This window comes from Lemur catta, chromosome 17 (genome assembly GCF_020740605.2).
Source record: "Lemur catta isolate mLemCat1 chromosome 17, mLemCat1.pri, whole genome shotgun sequence".
Taxonomy (NCBI): Eukaryota; Metazoa; Chordata; class Mammalia; order Primates; family Lemuridae; genus Lemur; species Lemur catta.
The window spans coordinates 29,521,774-29,542,685 of NC_059144.1; the positions used below are offsets into that span (position 1 = coordinate 29,521,774).

The 20,912-nt window shown below is 41.3% G+C and overlaps 1 protein-coding gene and 1 non-coding gene across 8 annotated transcripts in view; both read left to right on the forward strand.

Annotated features, from left to right (window-relative positions):
* SHLD1 (shieldin complex subunit 1) overlaps positions 1 to 20,912 on the forward strand; it is a 70,995-nt gene that overhangs the window by 27,686 nt on the left and 22,397 nt on the right. Inside the window, exon 3 of one of the 7 annotated variants that reach the window (XM_045528280.1) lies at positions 10,011 to 12,354. The exons of the other annotated variants lie outside the window; for them this stretch is intronic. Within the exon in view, the coding sequence (XP_045384236.1) occupies positions 10,011 to 10,069 (59 nt within the window). The 3' untranslated portion in view covers positions 10,070 to 12,354. Of the gene's footprint in view, positions 1 to 10,010; positions 12,355 to 20,912 lie in introns of those variants that run through there. 7 annotated transcript variants of the gene reach the window in all.
* On the forward strand, positions 11,661 to 11,722 carry LOC123622937. The gene has a single exon (XR_006729676.1). It is a non-coding gene; the product is annotated as a U7 small nuclear RNA (small nuclear RNA).

Consider the following 20,912-nt stretch of genomic DNA (forward strand, 5'->3'; position numbering starts at 1 on the left):
ACGTGACCTTGTGGTCCCTGCGAGCCAGTTTTGTTTGTTCAGGGTCTACCACATCCCGTGATCTTTCGTTATCTCAGAGCTGATCTGTGGCTGTACAAGAACATTTCAGTTACAGCCTAACAAAGTGTACACCCCAGGAATTCCATTGCAGGAACCGCACTTGATGAAGGTGGCCATCAGCTACCTCCTCGAGGATGGCAGTGCCACTTTACATTTTGGCACTGTCACGGAAACTTGTGTCTGTGCATCCGACAGGAATTTGCATTCAGAAGCAGGGTCTTGTTTAATTTTGCATGAGATGTTTCCTACTGACTTTGAAAACTTGTAGTGTTTTGAAGGCAAGGAGGAAAGAAAAACAACCCGAGAGAGCCTGCGTAGCCACAGACTCCGGCGGTTTGTTTCCTGAACCGAGGAGGCTGTGTGCTGGTGGGGAGATGATGCCCTTGTCCCGCCTGGGAAATGGTGGCAGAGTCCAGACAGCGGGAGCCCTGGCAGCATTACACAGCGATCAGCCGAAGGAGAAGACAAAAATCTCCCAACACTAACCCCAAATGCCCCTTTTCCCCTCCCAGAAGACAGTATTGTTTTAGCCTAGGAAGCCTGTGTCTTCATGCTCGACTCTTGGTCTAAGAGGCAGGAGGCTGCAGTGATATGATTGTGTTTCTCCTTAATCTCCATTATCCATCGGTGCCCTACTCCTCCTTTTGATTTCTCTAAATTTTGAAATTAAGTCATTCTACAAGTGGTGCATTTTCCAATTTCTTAAAAAGGAGAAAAGGTAAATTACTTGGAGGCAGATGACAAAAGAGGAATGTGAAAGCTTGAACTGTCTGCTAAGTTTGTGCTTAATACGGCAGGACTGACGGCTGGGCTTGGTGACCTCATTTCTCTGTTGAGTGGGCAGAAAGTACGGCCTGCGGGGATTCAGAGGGCTTTATCATTTTTTACTTGGTGTTTTTTTCATCTGTTTTATGGGCATAATAACAAGTACCTGATGGAGTTAGACACACAGTAGGTGACATAAATGACAGTCTCCATCCCACACTTTTAAACTGTTGCTGAAGCTTTACGCTCAGTGGTCCATAGTGTATGGATTTATGGATTGCACCTTCTTGCTCTGTGTTGAAAACTGGAACATTTATTTGTTTCCTTTTCTTCTGTCACTTGCCCCATCCCTTGTGGTGGTTTTGAAGCACTGACTATTTTTCCATATTACTATGAAGAAGTGGATTATCTACGATAAATGCCTTGTGTGTTCATTTCTTCTTACCAGTCAGGCATGCAGTTTTCATAATCTGCCTTCCAAGTTGGGAAGGAATTAGGTTCAGCCTAAAAGAAATCAAACAATAGCATTTTGATAGAAGTGGAACAGAGGCCTACCATGTTGTCCCAGGAGCTGTTGAGGGCACCGGTACCTGCTTCTGGCCACGGACAGAGATTCAGCATCACCGTGTCATTGCAGAATGAGGGGAGAGTTGGCTTTCTTATCCATCTTGCTGCCTGTGATATGCTGATCAGTTCAGATACCAGCGTTTCTTATTTATATCCTGTGCTGCTGTTTCTGTGCACCCAGGGGATGTGAACAGAGTAACCCACGGGTGAGGGAAGGTGTGGAGTGGTGCAGTGATGGTTGCCAGCTCTCTGTCACCACCCACTCCACTAGAATGCTGTGTATTGTGTCTTTCCACTAAAAGACTTGGTTTTAGCGCCTAGGAGTAAGTGGTCTTGTAACCTGTGCTTTTGGTTTTCTGCCTTGAATTCTCACTTTATTCATGAACACACTAGCGTAGAAATCAGTTGGCTAGTAGCTGGGAGCCAGCCAGTGCCCTCTGCTTCCAGCTGGAGCCCTGCAGGGCTGTGCCCTCCTCGGTGGGCCTTTGCCTTGCATGTCTCCCCTAGGTGGGGCTGCGGGGACTCTTGGCCACATTTGATTATGACTGAATTGTGATTCAAAAATTGGCACAATGATATCACTTTGGTTTTTAAAAAAATCTGGAAATGTGGTATAAACTCCTAACTTCTCCTGAAAATATTTCTGATGATAATACCCATCCCAATTCTTCAAAGCAGTTTCATAAGTTACAGAGCCATATTTCTGTGGATTCTCCTGATTTGGCAAGTCATGAACCCTAGAACTACTTTAACATTGTTGGAAATGAGGTACCCCTTAGACTTCCTTTTGGGGATCATAGCCTCAGGATTCATGCTCCCTACAAGCCAGAAGTGATTTCAGGAAATCAGCTAGAGAGAATAAATCTAATGTGTACCTTCTTTCTTATTGTAGATTCACTGCTACTAGTCTTTGGGGGAAGGATGTATAATAGTTATGGTACTTGAAATAAAGTTAGTCTTTTTAATGGTAAATGATTAGCTAGCTTTTTCTTTAAAAAAGTAGTTGTAAAAATAAATAATACAGTATGAAATGAAATGTAGAAGTCCTAGGTCTCCTCAATACTTCTCCCTAGTGGTAATCAGTGCAGATAACTTTTGTGTATCCTTATAAATATTTTCTATGCAATGATAAGCATATATATAGATATACAGACACTTATATACATAGGCACATATACACATACACATGTATATGATATACACACAAACAGCATATATATCTTTTTTTAAATACAAGTAGAATTTTACCATAATGTCATTTTGTATCTTGCTCTTTTCACCTAATGCTCTAATAAGGCATCTTGCCATGTTAATACATGTAGATCTCCCATGTTTTTAGTGGCTGCATAGTATTCCATTGTATGGTTGGATCATAATGTATTTCACATGATGCCTGTTGATGGATGTTTAGATTTACCTTCTTTTTTAGTCTCATAAACAATCTCCTATTACATATCTTACCGGATACATTTGGTGAATGAATATTCTCATTAGTGGAGTAAAACCTGAGAACTATATTGCTATATTTTACTTTTTCTTTTTTTGTTATATTGCTGTTTTTTAAATATTAGTAACTTAGTAGATTTTAGCAGAAAATATTTATATTAAAGCTTAATGGCTAAGTAACAAAAGATCTCCTTAAAAATATATAAGAAACATATTTACAAATGGTGGAAGTGTTAGAGGAGCCAGTTCAGTTAGGCTAATACTATTTGTTAGGAGTTAATTCATGGTAAAAATTTGTTTAGAACATCAAATCAATACACCCTGAAGGAACTTAAGGGGAGGCATTTTTTTATGAGTTGCTATAGTGTCAGATACAGAGCTGTGGGACATACACCATTAGAATGTACTTCCAGAGGTGGAACTAAAAAAGAATAATTTCTCATGAGAGGAGGTGAGAAATGTTGGGGGTGGATTTTTCTTTCTAAAACTGTATTCATAAGTGATTAAAATGACAGCTTTTAAAAATCACTAAAGAACTAAATTTATGACTAAATAATAGAAAGGATCTGAGTGTACATGTTTATACAAAAATAGGAAACCCATTTTAATTCCATGAAATGAATACTAACCACTGTTTGGAGTGAATCTTGATAGCATTAATAGATATGGCTCCTCTTAAATAGATCCTCAGAATTAGATTTATTTGCTCTGAGCTCACAGTTAAATCCCCATTTCCCCTTATGTCACATTCCTATGGTCAACTGTCTGATTAGCAGCACCCAGGTGGGAAAAGCTGTCTGTCTCCCAGGAGGTGAGGGGACTGCCACTCTGCCACCAAGAATGACCCAGTGCAGTCGCCCCTCAGCAGCTGCAGCTCCAGCTAGACAAATTTTCTTCCAATTAGTGCTGCCCTACATCTTACAACAACTGCATCCATCCTCCCTCAGTTGTGTATTTAACTCAAGCATTTATTCTACACCGGTGGTTCTCAACCAGGGGCAGTTTTGCCCCCCAGGGTACCTTTGGAAGAGTTTGGAGACATTTGTGGTTGTTACAACCATGGGGTGATACTGAAATCTAGTGGGGAGAGGCCAGGGATGCCATTAAACATCCTGTAATGCACAAAACAGATCTTCCCACCTAGCAAAGAATTATCCAGTCCGGTAATGCCAAGGTTATGAAACCCTGCTGTACACAAGGATGTCACATACTGAGATCTCATTATTGTTTCAATATTTTGGCTTATGTAGTTTACCATGTACTGCACTTTTGTCAAAAAAAATTGTTTTGTTCAATAGACATTGAGTGACTAAGGGGACTGATAACATGGTAGAGTGATATTAGCATTAGGTTAGGTAGCAATTAGGGATAGGAGGTCTAATCTCATTATTGCCTCTAATTAGCTGTGGGACCTTTGGCCAGCCATTTAATTAATTTTTGTGAAATGAGGGCATTTGCCTAAGTTACCTACAGAGTTTCTCTAAATCTTAAAATATCCCATCACTCTGGCATTGCAGATATATTTTTGAAGTGGAGTAAGGATGAACAGTAGGTACATACAGATGTCTACTTGATTCTGTTTCCTCTGCCAAAAGACATATTTCTGTCATATAATCCTTTGCTAACTCTGCAAGTGTCCTGGCTTTTAAGATTATCCTGTAAGGTCATCCAACACTGAGAGGCTCTGATGACCTAATAATAATTCATCACGTGTGACACTTAGTGTCCCTGCAGCAGTAATATACAGCATTAGTTCATCTGTACAGCCACTCTTTAAACAGACATTTACTGAGTGCTGAGCTCTGCCAAGTATTTGATCTATACAATAAGCCTGAAGGCAGGCGGAAATTGGCTTATTCCTTCTGAATTATAGAGAAAGCAACCACAGCTCAGAGAGATGTCCCAGGTCATATGGCTCCATAAATGACAATTCCAGCACAGATGTTTCCTGGATCCCCATAACTGTTGGAGAGACCCATCTTTTTTCTGTGATCTACCCAGTCAGAGCAAAATCACAGCCAGCACCTGAGCGCTGAGGCCTTTACTTACCAGTTAGAAAACACATGTCCCCAGAAAGCTGAAATCTTACAAAATGGACAAAAATCTCAGGAGCTTTAAATCCCTTATCTTCCAGTTCCCTAAATAATGCATCTCTGACATTAAGGGTACAAAACTGGTCTCTCTCTAGCAATAGAATGGTAGACAAAAAAGCATGTGTTTTGGAGCCAGAGACCTGCATTAAATTCCATCTCCTCCACTTGCCAGCTGTATGATCCAAGGCAATTACTTTATCTTAAGCCTTAATTTTCTCATCTGTAAAATGGGAATTACTAATAGTTAATTTATAGGGTTGCTGTGAGTGTTAAATGAGATAGTGTGTATCTGTGAATCCATGTTTACGGAACTTTCCTTTTTTTCTTTTTTCTTTTTTTTGAGGACCCATATAGATTAGCCCAACTTTTTATTTTGCCAAGGAAAGATCTTAAAAACAGCCAGGGTATACCACTATCTCCACAAATCATCATTTCTTGAAAGACTATTTTAATATCCAAAATGAAAGAAGGACCTAATCCCAAAATAAAGATCAGCTTTCTATAGTCCCTAGTGTTTTTCTCACTTGGCTTTGAACTGGTAAGAATCTCATCACGGCCCAGTATGAGTCTATAGGCCACTGCTTGGGAAACTTGAGTTCCCCAAGTTATCTGTGCAGGGTATTGAATAGGCAACTGGAAGATGGTAAGAAGTATTATTTAACAACCATTGCTGAGAGATTATGATGCATGAAACTTGAGTCTTTCCTTCCATTTCTAAAAATTCTGACATTTTTGAATAAGTGGATGGGTGGCCTCTTATAAGACAACAGGACTATTCTTTTCTGTAGATTTCTATAAAGTTTGCGGATTATAGTATTAGTAGGTTATACAAGTCCTCAAGAGCTCAGTAAAATTACCTCTCTGCTTTATAAAATAAATCATTAGGTTAATGAGAAGTAGCTTTGCCTCATGTTTTACTTTCACCAGGTATTATGTCTCACCAAATGCTGAGTTCTTTTCTGTTTTCTCCATATTATATTGGGTTGTTTACCTGAACCCTCGATGACTGGCTTCTTTACCATGTAATGGATGTTATTCATTCAGTCATTAGAGAAATGTTTATTGTACATCTACTGCTCCAGGCACAGGAAATACACAGTGAACAAAACAAAGGGCCTGCCTTCGAGGGGGCTTTTAAATTCTAATTACTGAGGTCATAGTTGGAGGGGTACAAAAGGGGAATATAGACGATAAAACAAATATAAAATATATCAGTTAGTTCTATGAAGACAAGGAAAGCAGTGTTAGAGATGGGGGTATGATTTAAACACGGTGACCTGGAAAGGCCTCTCTTATAGAGTGACATGTGCGTAGAGTCTGGAAGAATTTTGGCATTAAGGGAGGAAATTAATACATTTTGCTTTTGCTCATAAAGTTAATTCTGTGACAAATTGAAAGATGTACCTCTTCTACAACTTTTCATGGAGGAGGAGAAAATGCAAATATTGGAAAAGAGCAAAAGAAATAGTCATACATTTATAGCACTATTTCCTCAAATTACAAAGCAAAAAAGAAACAAAAAGAACTGAATGAAATGATTGTTTTGGACTTTTTACTAAGAAATGAGCCAGCTTTTCTCAAAACACCTGTTGTTACTGCTTTTCCTCTATGTCTGCCTCGGTATCGATCCAGGAAGTATCTTTAAAGGTGTTAAATATTTACTAACACTGGCAAAAGTAAATCTCACCTGTGAAATTGTTGTATAGGTCCCAAGAATCTTGAAGAAAAATACTGACTGCTCAAAGATGGCTAATTTAGGAACATCCGTATATTTTCTGTTAAATGTTCTAGAATTTAAAATGCTTCTGAGAACAGCCGTATAGAACTGAATCAATTCCTTAACATAATTCCAAAGTTGAAATAGATTAATGAGTTGTCTACTTTTAGCTAAATTTTAACTTTTGAGGTGAAATTGCTAACATCCTTCTAAATAAGTTCTGTATTGCCAAAATTACTTTTTCTAATGACACAAACCACCAGAGGATTGGAAGGAGACATCGAGAATTTGCTCTCATGTCCCTTGTCATCATTCATGCTCCTTGGGGGTTTCTGTGGTTCTACAATCCACTCATCCCCGAGAGGGAGTGGGCCTGGTGGAGAATTGGGCTACTTTCTCCATAAGCAGATGAGCTTGATGATTGTGCTGAATGAGCCCTTGAACCGCTGTGCTCAGCCTTGGCTGTACACTAGCATCACCTGGGAGCACTAATGTCCTTGCTGCCCAGGGGCCACCTCCAGAAGTTCTGATTTCATTGGTGTGGAGGGAAGCCTGGGAACCTGGATTTTTTTGAAGCCTCCCCAGGTGCCTCTAACATGAAGCCAAACTTTAAAACCACTGCTCTCAAAATGTAATGTGACTGTCAATCACCCAGGGATCTCGTTAAAATATAGATTCTAACTCAGTGAAATCTGAGGTGGAGGCTGATGATATGTATGTATATAAGATGGTGTAGAGCAGGGGTTGGCAGCCTATGGACTCATTCTGCCCCAGGGCCTATTTTGGGACAGCCTGCAAGCTAAGAAAAGCTTTCACATTTTTAAAGAGTTATTTAAAACAAAAAAGAAGAAGAAGGAGGAGAAGGCAAAGGCAAAAGAGAAGGAGAAAGAGAAGGAAGAAGGAAAAGAAGGAGAAGAAGAAGAAATATGCAACAGAGAACATATATGGGCCACAAACCCTAAAATATTTACTATCTGGCCCTTTACAAAAAAAGTTTGCCAACCCTTAATCTAAAAGAACTGTTGTCTGTGGCTATACCACCCTGAATGCACCTGATCTTGTGAGGCTAAGCACGGTTGGGCCTGGTTAGAAAATGGATGGGAGACTGACTGGGAATATTGGGTGTTCTGGGCTTTAAAAAAAAATAAAATGAAATAAAAAATAGATTAAAAGAAGAACTCTTGATAAAGCTTCCCATAACCACTGAAAATCCCTTCTCACTATTATCCCACTCTATTAGAATTCATGGCCCCTTGTCTTCCTGTGCTTAGGAATTTGTTTTTATATAAAAGAAATGGCATAACTGGTAGAATTTGTGGCCCATGAATTGTTGGTCATGGAATGGACTACAAATATAAATATTATTAAAAAAATTGTTCTCTCTAACTGTATTTATTTTTTAAAAAGTTCTTTAGTACTTGTATTATAAATGTAGCTCCAAAAAGAAAAAAGATACATTTTCCTTGGATGACAATTTTCTGGTTTTAAATAAGAATTTCCAGGGCAGACAGATTCAAGAATCACTGAAGATTCCTCTTTAGAAATAGTAAAGTTCCACTCTGGAAATTCAGAGTTTTCCACCTATAATTTGATTGAAAAAGGCTTGATTTCAAGTGAAATGCTGAATGAGTAAATTCTGGTGCATCAGGGATTCATTGTCTATGGGTAAACAAAAGGCAGTGTGAGTCTAAAAAGAGAATTGTTGAGATCAGCGTCTACATTTCACAAAAGAGGAAAGTTGAGTTTTAGAAAACGCAAGTGAGGATAGGAGGACCATAGCAAGATAGTGGCAGAATGAGAACTGAAACTCATTCTCCTGATTGGATTTTGGTTTATGCTTTTTCTGTGATATTGCTTGCATTCTACTCAAGGGTGAATATTACGACTCAAGTGCTTGACAGCATAAAAGGGCCAGTTTAAAAACTATCACAGATATTCCTGTTTCTTCTCACATTGTGTTTATATTTTCCTTTAAAACCTTGAGGCTATTTATAGTAGCTGCTTTCAAGTCCTTGTCTGCTAATTCCATCATCTTTGTCATTTCAAGATCTGTTTCTATTGGGTTATTTTGTTCTCCTGGTCATAGGTCACATTTTCCTGCTTCTCATGTCTAACATTTATTGGATGCTGGACTTAATGCTATTACATTGCAGAGTGTATTTTGTTGCCTTTTTAAAGAACATATTGAAGTTTCAGCAGGTAGTTAAATTACTTGTTGATCAGCTTCATGCTTTCAAGGCTTGTTTTTAAGCTCCCTAGGGAGATTTTGGAGTAGTCTTCAGTCTTTGGCTAGTGCAGCTTACCACCAAGCTGTGGCCTTTTTGGGTCTCTACTGAACACCCCAGGTGTTCTCCAAAGTCGCCCCACACTGGCTGTCAGAAGATACACGCCTCCCAGCCCTGGGTGACTCCTAGAAGTTGTTCAGCTCACAGCTCCCCTGACTTTGCCTGGCTTTACGGGACTTCAATTTAAACATGCACCACTTAGCGTTCACCGAAAGAAACCCTATGCCAATTTCTGGAGCTCTTTGTCCGTATAGCTCCCTTGCCTCCAACACTCTGCCTCACAAATTCCAAGCACCTGAAACTCACATCTCTGTGTCCTTGCTGAGGAGACTGCTGTGAGTCAGTGAGACTGCTGTCCCTGCTTGCGTTCCCCTTCCCAGCACTGTGGTCCAGAAAGTGCCTCCAGGCAGAAAGAGCAATCGCAGGCACATCTTGTTTCCCTTCCCTCAGGGTTCAAAGTCCTGTGCCACCTGTGTCTGGTATCTGAAAACAGTCGTTTTGTGCATTTTGTCATCTTCTAGTTATTTACAGTGGAAGGGCAAGTCTGGTGGTGGTTACTTAGTCACTGCCTGAGGCTATGTACTTAGATCTGTCTTCTGATACTTTTCTGTAGTAAATCAAGGCAGGGATCCTGTCCCCATTTTATAGGTGAGATAACACAGAGCCGCCAAGAGTGAGTAAGAGGTTTGTAGGACGGCAGGAACCCCCGGATCACATGACCTGGCCCACTAGGGGGTGCTACCACCAGCAGAGACAAGACCAGAGGAACAAAAGAGTAGAGACAAAAGAGTCAAACAGGAAAGAGATATAAGAATGAAGCAGGCAGAAAGCCCTACAGCTGTGCATCGGGAGAAAGATTTGGGACAGGGATAGTAGCCCTAAGAGTTTCATCAAATATCACTCACTGTCACTCATAATAATATAGGAATAACAATAATGTAATACTAATATAAAATAATATAGAAATATAACTACCTTTTACTCCGCCATTAACACTGTGCTGAGAGCCTTCAGTGTATTATCTCATTTAATCCTTATTCTCTACCTAAACAAGGCACTATTGCTCCTATTTTACAGATCAGGAAACTTGGCCAAGTTATCCGCCTAGAGACACAGCTAATATGCAGCAGTGCTGAGATCTGAACCCAGGGCTGCAGGCTCCAAAGTTTGTGCTCTTAATAACGATGTTTTCCCGTTGGGGGTTGCCTCTCCCTGAATTCATTTTTGCTGACTTGCCCAATGTTTTTCCCCTTCCGCTTCATTCCATCCTGTATGTGTATCATTTGTTGTCTTCTGACTTTAAAACTAATACATGCTAATGGTAGAAATTGAAAATATAGAACATTAGAAGGGGAAAAGAATTATCTATACTCTTACCCTAATCTGTTATTTCTAGTTCCAAATTTTGCTTATTAACTGTAATGTTCACCTTCATAATTGCTTTGTTTTCATCAAATATAGTAAGTACTCCGTGAATGCTTATTGGTTTCAGGCACTGTAGGAACTATGTAGAATATTTAAAACATCATGTAATTTGCTAAGAAAGCCACATTGTGTTTATGCCTAAAAAAATACTGGTTTCTGGTGGCTACACAATGAGGACTTGACAATCTTTAAGTGCTTCAGGTATATGCCATGTTAAGTTTCATGGCCATGACAGCTCCTTGTACGGCACTATACCCATAGGTACACAAAAATACTCTTTGACTGATTGGTAGGCCTTCAGAGATGAAACGAAATTCAGTGCATTTATTCAGCAGATGTTCAGTGAGCAGCTACTATGTGCTGAGCACTGTGCTAGCCCTTGGGGATCAAGTGTAAGGAGGAAATACAGTCTCTGCCCTCTTGAAGTTCACCACCCAGTGATAGAACACCCAAGAAACCAGCCTCTGAAATGTTCAGATTGGAAGAAAATTCTCCCACAGTGACATTTTCACCAGGCAAACTCAAAGTCCTTTGTCATGAGAAGGTTTTATAAAAAGGATGGTTGTGAAAAGCCAGGTAAAGTTCATAAAGTAAAGAAGAGAAAATATTATTTCAGGCTGATATTAAATGATGGCTTAGCCTGCCGCCGCACTGTCTCACAGAGGAAGGTTTTATTTATGTCTCCTTTGGTCTTTTCTCCTTTTCATCTCTAGGTTTGATATATAAACCTTAGCTTGGGCCTTTGATTTATAGTGTTCTGGAGAAAGAGACCCAGGATAACAACACCAGGCTGTATCTAAGCACCTGATGTGTTGTCCTATATCTGGGCTGTCTTAGAATTACACAAAGGATTTCCAGCAGACTGCTGGGGAGAGCCTGCCGGGAAGGCAGTTCCCCTAAAGCCACATTAAATAAAGAGCTTTCTAGTCCTTCTTTTCTTTTATTCCCCTCCCCCCAGGTTTTGATTCTCTGGTTGAGCCCAGTCCTTCTTTGATATACACAATTGGCTTGGGTATTAAATGTTAAGGTAGCAATTTCTAGTTCTGTGAAAAATCTTTTAGTATCTGAATTTAATCAACTGCAAAAATTAAAAAAATTTGGATCCATCGACTATAAATATATTAAGTATGGGACTTAAAAATTGCATGGAAGACTGTGGCCAACATTTATTTTAACCTATAAGATATAGTTTGGTTAAAACTTTATTGTAGTGTGCTGGATATTGAGGCTTAGGGAGTTCAGTTATCTATTGGGAGTAGTTAGAAATTGCCCCCAAACTCAGTGACTTAAAACAACAGACGTTAGTGCTACAGCTCTTTTAGAATTTGTCTAGCAGGTTTTCTGGTCCTCACTGGAAGACCCAATTAAAAAAAAAAATACACCAGACATGGATAATCTCAGAGTTTCTGAGGCTCAGAAATCCAGGAATGGCTTAGCTGGGTGGTTCCGGCTCAGGGATTCTCCTGAGGTTGCCACGAGGCTGAAAGCTTCCTTGGTGCTGGAGGTCCTGCCTCCAAGAAGACTCACCGTGTGACTTTTGGCTGGAGTCTTCAATTCTCCTCCTTAGCCTCACCGCAGGGCCACTGAGTGTCCTCAAAACATGGCAGTCAGCTCCCCTCACAGTGAGGGGAGAGAGCAAAACAGAAGCTACGGTGTCTTTTATAATCTAGTCCCTGAGGTGATGGACCATGACTTGTGCCATATTCAGCCAGCCACACAGACCCACCCTGAGATCACGTGGAAGGGACCGCACAAGAAGGAGCATCCCAGGAGGTGGGGATCCTTGGGGGGCCATCTCAGAGGCTGGCTACCTCATGGGCTATTGGTCGGGCAAAATTTTGTTTAACTCAAAGTTCATCGTGTTGACTCAAGTGAACTGACATTTACTGCTTCCATTGTTCATTTTTTGGAGATATTCGAAGTGAATGCCCAGGAGGAGGAGATGGGTAAATTTAAAGGTGCGCGCTGTCTGGGGGATGGGCACCCTTGTATTACAGCTCTGACTCGGGCAGTGCAAAGGCAATTTATGTAACCAAAGCATTTGTACCCCCATAATACCCTGAAATAAAAATAAATAAATAAATTAATTTTTTATAAAGAATTAATAAAAAATAAAATAATAAAATTAAGTGAATGCCCAGAGCTGTGTGGCTGTGTATGTGTATGTGTGTGTCCCTAAGTCCTAGCATGAGACTAATAGTGTAGTTCCTTATTCTATAGAGTCAAAGAGCTGATGCGTAAGAGGAAGGGATCAGCCACCAAGAGGACTTTTAAGTTTGTGTAAACACGGTCTCAGCCTGAGCAAGACCAGTGATCCAGGCACAAGGGACAAGTCCCTTGTCTTCGATTCCTGTAGGTCCAATGAAGGAGGCATTGGCCAGGCTCAAGGTGTGGGGAATCTGAGGTGGGAACCTTTTCTCAGTGGAACATCCTGGGAACACCTTCTCAAAGCCATGGTCTGGGCACCTTTTAGTCCTCATTTTGCAAAAAGGAAGAGCAAGGGGATCTAGTGCCAGGCTGCTGGTGATTCCCTCATATTAGGCCTGGAGTCAGGTCTTGAGCAAGGTGCACCCTTGCCCTGGACCTTAACAGTAACAAAGTGGTTGGCCTAGAAAGGTGATTGGACTAGAAAGGTGATCGGCATCTTCCAACCCCTCCTGCTTCTGATTTTAGGGAAATTTCAGATTTCTCTTGGGAAACATGCTTTTTGTGTGTGGTCTTCTTTCAGTCAGGCAGGGCTGAGGGCCTGGTTATTTTTGTTGCACAAGTAGCTGATTTTATAAAATGCTATGAAAACATTCTATACTATAAAAGTTTATCAACACAAACGTCCTTTGTTAAGCACTTATATTGCCACTCTATGACACATCTTTGTAAATTAAAGTGATTCCTGCCCACAACTGGTTTTCTTCCTAAGAAATGTCTTCCCACACACAAAATTTAACTATTTAGTGATAACTTGTGTAAGTGGGCAACATTTAAAGGAAAAACCCTGAAATGCACTTATACCTAAACATGACATTGAAAGAAAGCATAAGTACAATGAATTATTTCTATTTTATCTATGATATGCAGGGAGATTTTTTAGTTATTTGCAAGTGGGGACATTTATTGGTGTGGTAGTTAGGCCAGAAGTGGTTGATGTACTAAGTATTTCCTCTTTCTTAAGTTGTGGAGATTTAAAAATGAAGATGACATGCTGTCTGCCAGGTAGCAGAACCAGAAATAGAATTTAGGCCATCCAATTTCCATTCTGAGGTAGGTAACCATGAGATTCTGGGGCAGTTTAGAGCTGTGCTGCCCAATATGGTAACCGAAGTTATTTATGACTACTTAAATGAAAATGAATTTAAATTAAATAAAATTTGAAATTCATTTCCTTAGTCGCACTCACCATATTTCAAGTGCTCCCTAATGACATGGTCTAGTGGCTGCGCAGTGGACTTCACAGATTGAGATCATTTCCATCATTGTGGAAAGTTCTGTTGGACAGTAAAGGAAGGAAACAAAAGGAACTTTCCTGCTCATGACCTAACAGCTTTTGCAAGACATAGTGTGCTATCTTTATGTAATGAATTAAGTAGACTTTATTTTTTAGAGCAGTTTTAACTTCACAGCAAAATGGAGCAGAAGGCAGATACTTCTGTTTCCCCCTGGACCCCCACACATGCACAGCCTCCCACATTATCAACATCCCTCACCAGAGTGGTACATTTGTTACAATTGATCAGCCCACATCAACACATCATCAACACCCAAAGTCCTTAGTTTACATTTGAGTTCACTCCTGACGTTGTACATTCTGTGGATTTCGACTACAGTATAATGACATATTTCCACAATTGTAGCGTCACACAGAGTGTCTTCACTGTCCTGAGAATCCTCTGTGCTCTGCCTATTCATCTCTCCCTCTCCCCTAATCCCTGGCAACCACTGATCTTCTTATTGTCTCCATAGTTTTGCCATTTCCAGAATGTCTATTTAAGGAAATTTATAAACAGAACTTTGAACTGTCACTTGTGATCTTTTTCAGGTGACATATTATATTTTTATTATTTTATAAAACTCTTTAATAACTTTTCTAGGAATAGTATGTATATGCTGTAATCTTTTTTGCTTAAACACAATAGCAATTTATTTTTTGCTCACTTAAAACTCCTGGGCAGGTAGTCAGGGCAGCAAAGTAGTTTTCTTTCAAGCAGCCTCTCAGGGCCCAGGTTCCTTCCATCTTGTGGCTCCCAGGCCTTACCATTATTCACATTTAGCCAGCCAAAGACGAATGAGAATGGAGGAGTGCGTGGGATATTTTTATGGGCCACACATCACTTCTGGTCATGTCCAGGGGAGAGGACTTAGTCATATGGCCACACTTGGCAGCAAGGAAGGCTGGAAAATGCAGCCTAACTGTGTGCTTAAAGATGGGGAAGTCAGATTTGGTGGAACAGGTAGCAGAATATCAGTGGGAAAAGGGAAACTTGCAGAGTTACTGCTTGCTACAGAATAGAGCAAGATGTGAATGTATCCTCTCCTCCATGTCAGCCATAACTGAAGAAATCCTGCAAGAGCCACAGATAGTTCTGGATAATGCAGGCCCTGCTCACAGGGGCAGGGCTGCCCTTGCTGGGTCAGAACGTGCAGCAGCAGACCAGAAGGCGTGTGTGCTGCAGGCAGCTGGCTCCCAACCTTGACTTCAGAAGATGAAGGTTGCATTCTTAAGGAGAAAAACAATGTACCATGGAATAATTTTATGACAAAATCTTCAGTTTTCTACAATGTGGATTGAAGGATCTTCCCAATTTTATTTGAAGATCCTAAACTTCAGATTGCCTTTTCCAAATCCTGACATTTAGATTGTCTTTCAAATCTAAAATTGTGGATCAATTCCTGTGGCTTATCTACATACCTTGTTGACTGCTGTAGTCATTAGAGGCCTTGGCTTCCTTTTCAAATTGACAGGATTTTTTTTTTGTTTCGGAGACAAGAGTCTCACTCTGTTGCCCTGGGTAGAGTGCAGTAGCGTCATCATAGCTCACTGCGACCTCAAACTCCTGGGCTCAAGCCATCCTCCTACCTCGGTCTCCCAAGTAGCTGGGACTACAGGTGCATGCCACAGCACACAGCTAATTTTTTCTATTTTTAGTAGAGATGAGGTCTCACTCTTGCTCAGGCTGGACTCAAACTCCTGAGCTCAAGGGATCCTCCCACCTCGGCCTCCCAGAGTGCTAGGATTACAGGCATGAGCCACCTTGCCCAGCCAACAGGATTGCTTAACTAAACTATGTCCTTTCCAAAGTACTTTATTGAATCCCTCCTGTTTTTTTCAAAAGAGACGTTGGGCTCCTTTACATCAAATTAGCAGTTTGAACCTGAAGGGATGATCACAATTGTGTCAGCCCTTCTTGGATTCTGTGAATATGAATGTGTGGAACGTCATTGATCAACATGTGTTGTCTGCCAGCCACCATCTCTTGCATGTAAAAGCTGAGCATGCACATAATCATGGCCACCTGCCTTTGATGTTGAGCAAACAGCCGCAGCAATGGACCATTCTCTCTCGTCCTGTCTTTGTGTGTATGGGACCCACCATGAGGCTATTCAGGAAGAGCAGAACCAGGCAGAGGCCAGTCGATACACTCGGTAGCTGTTATCAGACATCTACCATGGCTGCGGGCCCCAAGAGCGCATTATCAGTGTCCTTGCTACAGTCTAGGCTGAGCTGCCACACTTGGCAGCCTGCAGCATGAATGAAAAATATATAGATCTGACAGGGAACATTTTCTCTTCCTGTCTTTCTCCTTAAGGGGGAAAGTGATTGCTGTGGAAGTTATTTCTGACATAATAGGCATGTTGGCATGGCTTGACAGCCTGAGATGCTGTCTTGCCTGTTAAAATAAGTAACAGGATGTGCTGTGCTGCTGTTACATGTATATAACACTTCTCATTTTCCAGAGCACGTTTGTTTTCATGATCATATCTGCTGCAAGAGAGCTTAAACAAACAGTAGTGATTAGGATTTTCCTGACAGTAAAAATTGTCATTCTAAGAACTAGCCATTATGCAGCTGACTACGTGGGGAACAGGGTTTAAATTTTCTGGACCACTCGGGGTTGGGATGTGAGCACCTTCAGAGGGACCCTGGGCCCGGAGGAAGGAAGGGCTGCCCCCATAGGGACCTACCGAGGCACTGTGTGGGTGGCAGGAGGCCAGCTGGCTTCAAGGGCCATTCTTTACCGCTGGTGGGGGTGAACGTGGCTGCATGTTATTTTTCTGTGCTGTTCAGGTTTTGCTTTGAGTTCTTTTTTTGCTGCTCTGTGATCAAGCTATTCATTATTTATAGATGGGAACAAAATATAATTAAATTTTTTGTTGCTGAAGCTCCTATAGGAAAAATTATCTATTAATAATTTTATCCACTCTCTGTAACCACAACCTTCCTTTTCCCATATGGCAATAACTATATGATTTTTTTTTAATAATGTGAGGTTTCTTAGGAAAATAATTATGGTGTTATAGCAGAACTAACTGTAATTTATTTGGATATGGTCATTTAGTTGAGGATTACTCTTGTTCCAATACCTGTACAAGATTATGCACTGTCCCAAAAAGAAAAAGAAAAGAAAAAAGATTATGCATTGTCATTGGGGCAGTGTTTGTATAGGATAGCAAGATTTTTTCCACGTGGCTTTACTTGAACAATCTACACAGGTGACCTTCCCGGGAGATGCCACCACCCATGCCTTGCCTCCCCCAAGATCTCAAATTCTGCAGTTCTCTTCTTTGGCCCCAACCAGAGTGGTCAGTGCAGTCCAGTGGCTGAGATACGGCTCTGGAACCAGACTCGGCTGGGCTTGAATCTGAGCTTCACCACTTACTAGTTTGGGACCTTGAGCAAGTCACTCGGCCTCTCTGTGCCTCAGTTTCCTCATCTGTTAAGTGGCATGGCTCATAAGGCTGCTGTAAGGATTAAGAGAGCTCTGTTAAAACCTGGGAAATAGTGCCTGGCACACAGTGGAAGTCACATAAGTGCTGTAGTCTGTGGCTAGTTTGCCATCTCCCTTCCCCACGCCCCCTCTCCACCACCATCCCAACCTTCCTTCCCCCAAAGGCATCTCCCTCTCTGCATTTGCCCCAATGCTGTCATGAGCCCCCCAGATTTCCTTGCTGCATGGCTGTCAGTTCAAGTCCTTGTGGGGGACAGATAACACAGTCCGACCAGGTGATTTGAGGAGAGCTTAATAAAGCGGTTATGTACAAAGGCATGGGCAGCTGTGAGCAACCACGGGGAAGCACAGTGCCTGGGGCTAGCCACCCCGAGAGAGCTGCTCACAGCAGCTTTCTGCAAGGCTGCCTAGCAGGAGCTATGAGCTTGCAGGAAGGGAGCCAGGCACATAAATAGTCTGACCTCACCTGCTCCCTCCATCCACCTCCTGCCAGGCCTCCCCTTGGCCCTCAACTGAAAGCCAGAGGGCAAGGGAGGCCATCCATGTAGTCCGTGTAGTCAGCTTCCCAAGGGCAGAGCAGGGTGGAGTGGAGGAGAGAGGATCTAGACCCAGGGGCAGGTGGGAAATCTCTGCACAGTGCCTCATGGCCCCCTGGTGTGCAGCTCCACTCAGCCTTGAGTCATGTGCCCTTGAGGTGTGGCCCACCCACCCCTCTCTGCCCCCATAATCTACTCCCCTGCCATTCTTCCAGTCTGCAGCCTGCTCACCAAGTAGGCCATGATCTTTGCACCCATACTCAGCTTCTCGTGTCACTTCCCTTTCCCAGGAGTGCCCTTCCCTCCTTCTAGGCCTGGAGAAATGCTATTTAGTGGTAGGATCCCAAATCTCCTTGTTCTCTGCAGTCTTCCCCTACCTCCTGTTAGGTCCCCTCTCAGCTGACTCCACGAGTACTTCATTGTGGTGCACCTTGTGCTGTGGCTTTGCTGGTTATTTGTAGGACTGCTTCCTCTGGACCCTAGATCGTCCACTCTTGGTTGGCAGAGACCATACCACAGTCATTTCTGCCTTTCTTTGTAGTCCCTCCAAGTAGTGGAAATAAAGATAAATGCTCAAAAAATTAGTTGCATTGAATGACTGATGGAAAGATATGATAAATATCATTTACCTGGCTAAAGGTAGTGTCAGTTATGAATAGTAGAGTCAGCGTATTTAACACTGATTAACTATATCACATGTTGTATGTAACCAAATCACTCCCTGACACCAACACACCCCCACTTATTCAGATTTAGTTGCTATTAACTCTGGGGATGCCATGTATGTCACGTATAAGAATTTATCTTAAACTTGTAGTTGGCTCTAGGAAAAAGACAAAAAAAAAAAAAAAAGATTGAATTTATCTATGTAATTATTTATCCGGTGTTTTACCTCCTCTTCTAGATCTTTAGCTCCCTGAGGGCAGGAGCCATATATATCTCTGTTATTCACTGCAGAATCTGCAGAGCTTAGAACAGTATGTGGTGTATGTATAAATAGTTGTTGAATAAATAAATATACTGGTCACAATATACTATGACATGTCATAACCTCAGGAGGCCAGCAGAGTGGGCACTCCAGGTGCCATGGAAGGGCCCACGAAGTTCCTTTCCTTGCCCCTCAAATCATTCCCTGCTCCTGGAAGTCATTTTTTTTGAAACAGAGTCTCGCTGTGTTGCCCGGGCTAGAGTGAGTGCCATGGCGTCAGCCTAGCTCACAGCAACCTCAGACTCCTGGGCTTAAGCAATCCTCTGCCTCAGCCTCCCGAGTAGCTGGGACTACAGGCATGCGCCTCCATGCCCGGCTAATTTTTTTTTTCCATATATATTTTAGTTGGCCAGATAATTTCTTTCTATTTTTAGTAGAGACGGGGTCTCGCTCTTGCTGAGGCTGGTCTTGAACTCCTGACCTCGAGCAATCCACCCGCCTCAGCCTCCCAGAGTGCTAGGATTATAGGCGTGAGCCACCGCGCCCGGCCTCCTGGAAGTCATTTTCATGACACTCTCCCACCGTTAGAGCAGCCGCCCTTTCCACGTGCATGGAAGCAGATCTTATGCCAAAAAGAACAAATTCCCTTTTCCTTCTGTCTCCATAGGGAATATAGTAACATTTGGGGAATTATTCTTTTTCTGAAATTATTCTGTTTCTCATTTCTTGTTCCTAACTGTGCTTATTTGTAGTTTTTTTAATTTGATGGTGCCGGTAAAATACATCACGTTGTAGTTTGGGCCATTTCAAACCTATTTAGTAGCTTTGAAAATGTGTAATAGGCATTATCAGGTCTTAACATGGAAAGTTGGCATCATTTTATATCATTTTATAACATTTCACTAATGTGATAGTCTAACTAGATTTTATTATTAATAAACGATTTCAAGGAGTTCTTTTTAAAGGTCACGAATGATGTTTGATAACCTGAAAAAAGATTACCTTTTGGAAACAGGAAGTAGCAACATAGCCTGGAAGCCTTAATTTATTTAAGCCCTACCATCACTCAGTAATCTTTTTATCTGCTATTTTTTTTTTGAGGTTTAATATTCTGAAAAATATGTTCTGGAAAGGAAATTAAACTTGGGGTTTGAGATAACAAAGCTCTTACGAAGCTTATATACTGGAAATATTAGAAAAAGATATTGATCCAAAACAAACAAACAAAAAAGGCAAAAAGCAATTAGTTTGGAGGGACTGTCTAAATAGGATTGTATAAAGCGAAAACCTACAAAAATTGGGCAGATGGTCTTCATAAACTTGAGGAAGATTAACTCTGGAGCCATGTTGTAACAGGTTTGTACTGATGCATCTGTTGCAAACTAATTGCCTTTCTGCCCGATAACCTAAGTTTGGGGGTTTTGTAATAGAAGCAATTAAAAGCTCAATGCTGTCATGTTTTTCATTAATTTACCAGTGAGTGGTTGGGTTTATAAAGATAATTTGATTTATTCTGAAGTTAATGGTAATTACAAGTTGTATTTTACTTGCCAGCCTGTCCTTTATAATATAATTTGCCTTTAACTACAATATAATGTTTTCTTGGTTAACAGGCTCTTCTTTTGGAAAAAAACAAGCATAGGCAATTATCTATGAAGATTTTAAGGTAGATGCAATAGAATGGTTTGGGGTCTCTCTATCTTGAGCGATAGAAGATCAGGTTTGGAACAGACCTGGTATGGTGTGCCATCGTTACAGCTAGACGGAGACAAAAGCAAAACTGGGTCCTTAATTCTCAGAGAAGCTTTTGTACCTATTTTCAGTATCTCTAAAAGCTGAACATATGTGTATCCTGCAACCAACAGTTCACTCCCAGGTACGCACCTAACAGAAATGCATCCATATGTTCATGGAAAGACATGCACTGAAATACTTACAGCAGCACTCATCATAGCAGCCCTCACTAGAAACTACCCCAATGCCCGTCATGAATAGAATGGATAAATGGTGGTGTATTCACACACTGGAGTGCTATTCATGATTGAAAATGAACAAACTGCCACTGTACACAACGTAGATGAATTTCACAAACATAAAGTTGAGGGAAAGAAGCCAGATACCGAAGAGTACATAATACATGATTTCACTT